This window comes from Myotis brandtii, unplaced genomic scaffold (assembly GCF_000412655.1).
Source record: "Myotis brandtii unplaced genomic scaffold, ASM41265v1 scaffold583, whole genome shotgun sequence".
Classification (NCBI taxonomy): domain Eukaryota; kingdom Metazoa; phylum Chordata; class Mammalia; order Chiroptera; family Vespertilionidae; genus Myotis; species Myotis brandtii.
Genome location: NW_005370191.1, coordinates 1,440,860 through 1,448,837, shown reverse-complemented (window position 1 = coordinate 1,448,837; position 7,978 = coordinate 1,440,860). Strand labels below are relative to the sequence as shown.

The 7,978-nt window shown below is 60.3% G+C and overlaps 1 protein-coding gene across 1 annotated transcript in view; it reads right to left on the bottom strand.

The window, feature by feature from the left end:
• The window catches only part of SH2B2 (SH2B adaptor protein 2), a 15,860-nt gene extending 10,821 nt beyond the window's left edge, over positions 1-5,039 (bottom strand). The window contains exons 1-5 of the mRNA XM_014550117.1: positions 4,927-5,039; positions 3,241-3,332; positions 1,868-1,959; positions 1,615-1,776; positions 969-1,177 (exon numbers count right to left, since the gene is read on the bottom strand). Coding sequence (XP_014405603.1) covers positions 969-1,177; positions 1,615-1,776; positions 1,868-1,959; positions 3,241-3,332; positions 4,927-4,971 — 600 coding nt within the window. The 5' untranslated portion in view covers positions 4,972-5,039. The remainder of the gene's footprint in view (positions 1-968; positions 1,178-1,614; positions 1,777-1,867; positions 1,960-3,240; positions 3,333-4,926) is intronic.
• Between the last annotated feature and the right edge of the window lie 2,939 nt (positions 5,040-7,978).

Sequence of the window (7,978 nt, the reverse complement as noted above, 5' to 3'; positions counted from 1 at the left end):
GGAGGAGAGGGGCAAGGGTTGAGGTTTCTGCCCCTTCTGGTCACACTGTAACCCCCCACAGTCATTTGATTCTTCCGACATATTTCCCCGTGCGCCTTAGGTCCGTATATTAGCACACAATGCCCTTCCTCGGGAGTCCACTTTGGGAGCACCACACCTTTGTGGAGGAGAGGGGCAAGGGTTGAGGTTTCTGCCCCTTCTGGTCACACTGTAACCCCCCACAGTCATTTGACTTTTCCGACATATTTCCCCGTGCGCCTTAGGTCCGTATATTAGCACACAATGCCCTTCCTCGGGAGCCCACTTTGGGAGCACTGTCACACCTTTGCTGTGCCTGGCTCACCCTTCCCCCTTCCCCTCCCTCCCCTGCACATCCCAGGTCAAGGTCTGCTCCTACTCCGGCCCTCCAGCCCCAGCACAGCCCTCCTGCTGGGCCCAGCCTCTCCTCTCCAGTTTGGTCCTCTAGGAACCCTGTGTGTGGTTCCCTTCCATGTCCCTCGGCCTGGGGCCCAGGAAGGGGTGGTGAACTGACCTGAGGAGGCAAGAGGCGGGGCTATCTGGGAGTGGGCGGGGCAGGAGGGCCTTGGCTGACCCTAGTCCTGCACTGAGGTGGCTCTTGGTAGAGACCCTCTGGAGCCCCAGTGCTATGTGATCCCTAATACACAGGGTCAAAGTTACGTCCTTAGGAGGCCTGGCCTCCTGAGTGCTCAGCCACAGGAGGGGACTTCCCGTCTGGATAATGGAGAAGCCATATCTGGGGCAGATTTATAAGACTCCAGAGGGGTGTGGGAGGGATCCAGGTGGTTCCAAGGGTGTGGCCAGGGGTAGGCCTGGCCCATGGAAAGTCATGCCACACCTACACCCACCGAGCCTCCTCCGGGGGTATGGGCACAGACTCAGGACCAGGGCTCACTCGGCCCCCTCGCCCAGGGCTGGCCACTCTGCCCACAGTTCCCCTGCACACTTGCCTTGGCCTTGCCTTGGAAGTTGAAAGTCAGTACGTATTCCCCAGGCCGAGTCTCACTCTGGCGGATCACAAAGAGGCCATGGCTCCGGGGCCCGCCTGCCAGCACCAGCTGAGCTGCCTTGACCCTGGACAGCGTCCCGTGGAACCAGGGGTAGTCGGAGAGCTCCAGCTCAGGCGCCACCTCGGGTTCTGGCTCTGCTCCCTCTTCCCCTGTAGAGGATGACAGAGTGAGGGGGTGGCAGGGGGTAAACACATGAGAGAAGAGATGCAACATCTTGTTGAGTTTTCACCTGTAAAACGCTGTTTGGATAATTTTAGAACAAGGCCAGGAGCTGACCCCACCCACTAGTTAAGCATATGAGGTCAACTGAGGCACAGAGAGGAGAAGGACTACCTGGGGCAGTCTCTCAGTCAGCAACAAATCTACTTTCCTTGTCCCTTACCCCTGGTTCTGACCCTCTGCACCCCTTCTGAGAGCATTTTCTATTGAAACCAGGGCCTGTGGGAGGTTGTGATCTGGACTGGCCTACAAACGCTAGCACTCAGCTGCTGTGCAGAGCACTAGGTGGGATGAAACGTTACAACTTCTGAGGCTCAGGAAGGCTCTGGAGGAAGGAGGGGCTAGGAGAGCAGGCTGCCCACTGCACCTGTGTTATTGCTGTCACCACCGCTGCCGCCCGGGGATTCCAGAGTCTCCAGGAAGGTCTCCAGTGGGACATGGACCAGGGACTCGCCGACGGCATCTCGAGCTCGGCTGTGCGGGGCTGTCACCACGGCTGCGGTTGTCTCTGGGGGCCGGGGCAGGTCCACTGCTGGAGAAGTGGCAGGTCAGAAGCACATCTGTCTGCCCACCCCCTCCCACCCTCCATCCACAACTCCAGCCAGCTCTGCCCCACCTACCCTCCGTGAGCAGCTCACAGCTGCAGGAGGTCATGCGGCTGGCCAGACAGCCTCCCCGGGCACAAGACAGCTCTGCGTCTTCCTCGCTGTCCCTGCGAAGGAAGAGAGCACAGCCCTGTTCTGCCATGGGATTCGGACCCTGGACAGCTCACGGAACCAGGCCGTGGCTCACCTGAGGTCCCTGTGCCTCCATGTCTCTCTGTCACACTCTCAGCTTGCTCTTTGGCTGCTATGTGTGACTGGGCCATATGAGAGAGGTCTCCAGGTGGGGACAGTCCTCCTTGAGGTCACACGACCCCTGCCTACTAACCCACAAAGGGCTGGCCTCCTCCTGGGGCCCCATGGAGTCCCACGAATGGTGGCAGGGCCTGGCAGTGGGCGGGGCCTGGAGCTGCCTTCCCTGCCTCAGGCCTTTGTCTCCCCATTGTGCCCCAGCCAGCTATAAAATACCGCAAGGCTCACCTTCACAGGGTCTGAGGAAAGAGTTTGCAGGACAGATGGTTGGAAGGGTGGCAGGGGATGGATTATAACCACTTTGGGGATCGGGGGCTTGGGTGGCACTCAGGACTTCAATTGTGCTTCCTTAAATGAAGCTGTTAATTAGAAAGCAGCAGCCCCTCCCCTCTGGGGTTCCGCTCACCCCATTAGCCAGAAGAGCTGTTGCCAAATGCTCTGCTGCTGGTCTGCCTGCCCCTCCTACTCCCGCCTCAGGATCTCTCCTGGATGGTGCAGCCAGCTGCCCTGTTGCTCTTCCTGTGCACAGCTGACCACAGCTGCCCCTTTACTGCCACCGTGGCTCCCCACTGGCCCTGACTTAACAGCTTCTCGGACTCTCATCAAAGTCCCCTCCTCACCAGCTCTAATTCTAACAACCTGAAGGCCTCGATGTTCCTGCAAGTTCCAGGCTCACACACACCTCCAGACCGTTTGCTGGGCTGTTCTCTCTGCCCTCCCCTCCCCCAGCCCCCTCTGCCTGGCTCATGGCCACTCTTTCTTTAAGCCTCTGAGATGGTGAGCACCTCTACCTGCATGCCGTATCTGAGCCCCAGGCTGGGTTAGGAACCTCTCCTCTATTCCCCCACCCCTATACCTTTGGGCTGCCCCCACCCCCCCATCACCACTGCCCTTCTCCTAGTGGTCTCAGGCTCCCCTGGGGCGAGAACAAGACTTGATCCAACTTCCTCCTAGGTCCCCAGGCCCTGGCCCTGCAGAGCAGGCCTCAAAAAACCTGCTGGGGATAGGGGTGGGGGTACGGATGAATGGTCGGCACCAACCTGGAGAGAACTGCCATGAGAAAAGTCCTTTTCTGGAGCTCAGCACCAGATAGCTACCTCCAACCTGCCCACCTGTCCTAGTGCCACTCGGGCACTCACCCAGGGTCCACGCAGCCCTGGATGTCAGCCACCCACGAGTGCTTCTGCAGCGAGTCGATGGTCTCCAGGATGTACTCTGCTCCATTCTCCACCTGGGGAAGGGGTGCCAGGAGTCCGGACAGTAGTCAGTACCCTAACCTCTGCCATTCTCACAGGGGCCTCCAGACCCCAGGACAAACGGCCCATCCTCCCCTTCCCCACGGTGGCTCACTGGTGTGAGCATCAGGGAAGACAGTGGGGTCACCATCAAGCACCACCCCAACCCGGGCCAAGGTCCTGGGGTACAGCCTCCTCCCACACTCTCAGCAGCCCTTGGGGGTGACGGGGATGATGCTCAGGTGCCCGAGATGAAGCCTCGGGAGGCCATGCTGCCTGGGGAAGGGTGGGCTGGCACCCTGGAGATGAGGTGAAAGGACCTCACAACCCTCAAGTCAGCCAAGGGGCCACTGGCTCAGCACACTGAGTTGAGGAACTCACCTGCCTCAGTGGCTGGAACTCTTCCTCTGAGGTCACACCCTGGGAAAGCAGCCTCCAAGGGGGGAAGAGGAGGGGAAAGCCCTGGCTGTGGGCCAGGCCCAGAGGGCCCTCCTGCACATTCATTAGGTGGTGAACTCTTCCCAACAGCCCTGGGAGGGAGGCAATGTGCTTCCCCTTCTCAGATGAGAAGACTGAGGTTCAGAGAGGCAGGTAACTGGCTTAGAGCCCCACCAGCACCCTGGCAGTGCTGGAATGAGAACCCAGGTCTCTATGATGCCGAGGCTGTGTGCTCTCAGCTTCCTGTGTGCCTCAGTGACAACGCATCCCAGAGCTGGGAGGGTCCTTTTCTGAATAGACGGGGACACGGAGGCCCAGAGTGGGGCTGAGCACAGTCGGCAGCACAGAGGCCACTCCGCTGTTGGGAGCGATGCTCTGGACCCGTCTCACCCAGCAGATGGGAATGCCATGCGGGCAGGGGCTGTATCCTCAGCCCCCAGCCTGAGGTGACTCAGGCTATGGGGTTGGCAAATGTTTGCTAAGTGAATAAGGGAGTTCGTGACTGAACAAACAGGGGAGAACAAAAGCAGAAACCCAACCAGGAGCCTGGAGAAGAGGGTGGGGGCTCCATGCAGCTTGGGGTGGGTGGAACCAGGTCTCCAAACATCCTTTACTCCTCTGAGGAGGCACAGGGCACAGCCCTGGCAGCCTGGAGCCCTGTCCTCAGCGACCCGAGCAGGCTACCCCAGTGACATGGGTCCTGGGGAAAGGACGCACGGCACCCAGCCCACTGGGGTGCCTCCCTGCCCACCTTTGGTGCCTCTGTGGGACCATGTGCTCTGTGACAGGGGCATTTGTGAAACTGCTGCAGTCTGGCTACCCGTTTGCCTGCCCACGGGGTGGGTATGTGCTGGCTCCAGTGTGTGTGTGTGGGGGGGGCAGGCGGTGGGAGGAAGTGAAACTCAGAGGAGCTTCCCGGGGGCCCAGAAGGAAATAAGAACAGGGGGCCCCAGATGGTGGGTGACACCCAAGGCGCTTGGTTCTAAAGCCCGGGCCTAGATTCAAATCGCTGCGAGGCGCCTGACATCTGTGTAGGGTCCTAAGACCCACCCAACTGGGACCCCTCCCCCTGCAGTGGCCACAAGCTGAGCCGCCATGAGGGAGGAAGTCTGGGGCAGCCAGAGGACCCACAGGGCTAAGGGTGAGACTCACCTTGAGCACAAACGTGTTGTCCTTCTCGGGCATCTCCAGGGGCATGGTGGTACGGACCTCGATGATGGCTGAGAGGGGGATGCTGACCTTGGGCCTGGAGGCCTGGGACGCCAGAGGAAGGGGCAGTGAGAGTCACCACAGGGCCTTCTGAACCCTCTCTACCCTGCCCACTTCCCAGATGGCAGAGCAGCCCCCCGCTTAGGATGCCATAACAGCAGTGGCACGAAGGTGTTCCGATCCCCATTTCACAGACAGGTAAGTTGAGGGAGTCTCTGGGAAACAAAGGGACCTCCTCATATAGTCACAGAGCAAGTGAGGGGCAGGGCTGGGACTGACATCGGAGTCTCCCGCCTGTGAGCCCTGCAGGGTGGACTGTGCCTGGGCTGCCCTTCTGCCCGCTGCACCGCCAGGTCTGTGGTTTTCACGTTTTTTACCTTGACTCATAGTAAGAAATACATTTGACATTGTGACCCAGTACACACACAGGTAAGAATACCTCTGAAATGAATGTTTCGGCAGACACTATTTACCCTGACTGTGTGATGGAGTGTGGTATTTTCTATTTTATTCTAGTTCATTTAAAAATAACACAGGTCTCCTCCTTCAAATTAGACTTCCCAGAGCACAGCTCTGGAGCCCGACTCAGACAGGGTTCCTGGAACTGGGCAGGGCCGTACCTTCCGGGGGAGGAAAAGGGACCCGTGTAGGGTTCAACCAAGGTGAGCTGGCAGGACTCCCGGGGAGGGCTACTGTGCCTGGCCCTCCCTACTTTGCCCCAAAGCTCCTGGCCATGACCCGAAAGCCCCCTGTGGTGGCTTGAGGCAGATTCCTGGCAGGGCTTGGGCTCTGGGACAGGGACTTTCTCAGGAGGAAAGGGCAGGACCATATGTTGGGGGGGTGGGGGGGAGGCAGGCAAATGGGAATTCCTGGCAGCACTGGCTACCATCCAGCGGGTGCAGGGCTGGGCTTGGAGTGGTGATGGAGGGGCTCAGCTGACCATGGCAGGCCACTGCGCCAGCCACTGGGGTAGGGGCCACCGGAGTGCATAGAACAGACAGAGGTCCGCAGCGAAGGCCTGGACTGGCGACCTCGGCTGGGCTCCTGCTGGCAGGAGGTCCTCATTCCTCCGCCTGACATTTGAGGCCTGTCTGTCCTGGCCCAGATGCCTTGCCCCCTGTTCTCTGGACAGAGCCATAGGCTGTTTCATGACTGCAGACCATCCCTTATTTATAGCTCGTGCCTCTGGAAAATGCCTGTCCTGGGGCCCTGCCGCTTGGGGAGCACTTATGCAGCCTGAGCTTCAGCACCTTGGGGCCCCTGGAGCACCCAGTGCTCACCACTGAGGTTTACCATCCAGTCCTGCAAATACTGGTCTCCTGGTGGCTCCGCAATGGCAGGGGCCAGCCTTGCACCGGGCTCTGAGGGGAGGGAGGCCAGAGGCCCGATTCATGGGGCTGTGTGAGAGGAAAGTCGTAGAGTCCCAGGAAACAGCCCCCCAGCATGAGCTCCTGTCCGCTCCAGGGGTGCAGCTAGGCCTCCAGGACTAAAAGACAGTGGGGCTTATCAGCAGGGTCTCCCTGGGGCATACATTTGGGAAACGGGACTTGAGCCCTTACCATGGTATGATCCACCTTTCTACCAGCTGAATTCCCAAACATTTGCATGAAAAACAAAGGGTTGGCCCGGCTGGCATAGCTCAGCGGTTGAGCATCGACCTATGAACCAGGAGGTCACAGTTCGATTTCTGGTCAGGGCACATGCCCGGGTTGGGGACTCGATCCCCAGTGTGGGGTGTGCAGGAGACAGCTGATCAATGATTCTCTCTCATCATTGATGTTTCTATCTCTCTCTCCCTCTCTAAAGTAAAAATACACCTCTCCCCCCAAAACAAAGGGTTGGGGGGCGGGAGGAAACCGCCTGCCTTCCTCAGGGGTGGGGAAGTGACCCTGCCCTCTGCAGTGGTGGGCAGTGGGCTTAGTGGGACAGCCAAGGTGCCAGCTGCTGCACCCCCCCCCCCCCCCCCCCCACCTCCAAGGCAGCATTTGCTGGGATTGACAGCAGGGCAGCTGTGCCTGCCACTCAGGGCCTCTGCCTCTGCCCTTTGGGTGACCCTGAGCAAGCCCCACCTCATTCCCCACCCTCTCTGGGCCTGGGGTTGTGAGTGTGTCCCGGGACTTGGGAAGAAAGCTCTTCAGACTGAGGATGCCCCTGGGTAGTCCAGACCCTGTCCCTCCAATGGAGCCCACGGCTCCGACAACCTGGGAGATGGGGACAGAGGCGAGACGCAGTGACTACAGGCACTGAGGACAGAGTGGGCGAGGCCGGTGGCAGCCCCGGGTGGCTCTTGGGGGTGCCACCACCTTCCTGAACCTCCCAGTGCACACGGTGCTCTCACCTCCCCGCTCTGTTCATTTCGGGGACCACCAGGTGGTGGGCATAGGTCGCCCAGCGCTGCCACCACAAGCTATGTGCTTTGGGGGGGCCACCTCCACCCCCTGGCCCCCGATATTCATTTGTTTTCTCTTCTGTGACCCTGAGACCATGGGGCCCACCCTGTGGAGTGCAGGGAGGATGAGGCTGCCCACCCGCTGGGCACAGGGTGGGCTCTCAGGAATGGGCACTATGTTACCGGCATTGCCCCTTTCTGAGCACGGCAGGTCTGCCACCTGGAGAAGACCCCAGGCTGTGCCCAGGGCGCTTTTGGGGAGCCCCCTAGAGAGGGTACGGGGAAAGAGCACTCGGTTGAGCAGCAATGGAGGCAGCAGCTGGAGCTAAGCCTTTGAAACCTGAGGCCACAGAAGGGCCACCGGGCAGGGGCTGAGCCACAGCCCAGCGGCCGGCCTGGGGCCCACAGGTTCCCACCAGGACAGAGGCGGCCCTTCCGTCCTCAGGCTCCTCCCTGGGAGGCTCCCGCCACCCAGGGTCCCAGGGAAGGAAGAGGGCAGGGCGCCCGGGGTCCCAGCAGCACGAAGCACAGCACCCAGCGCCTGTCCTGCAGCGGGAGAGCCCCTCGGACATCTCACAGGCGCAGAGGCCTGGGGGGTGCCGTGTG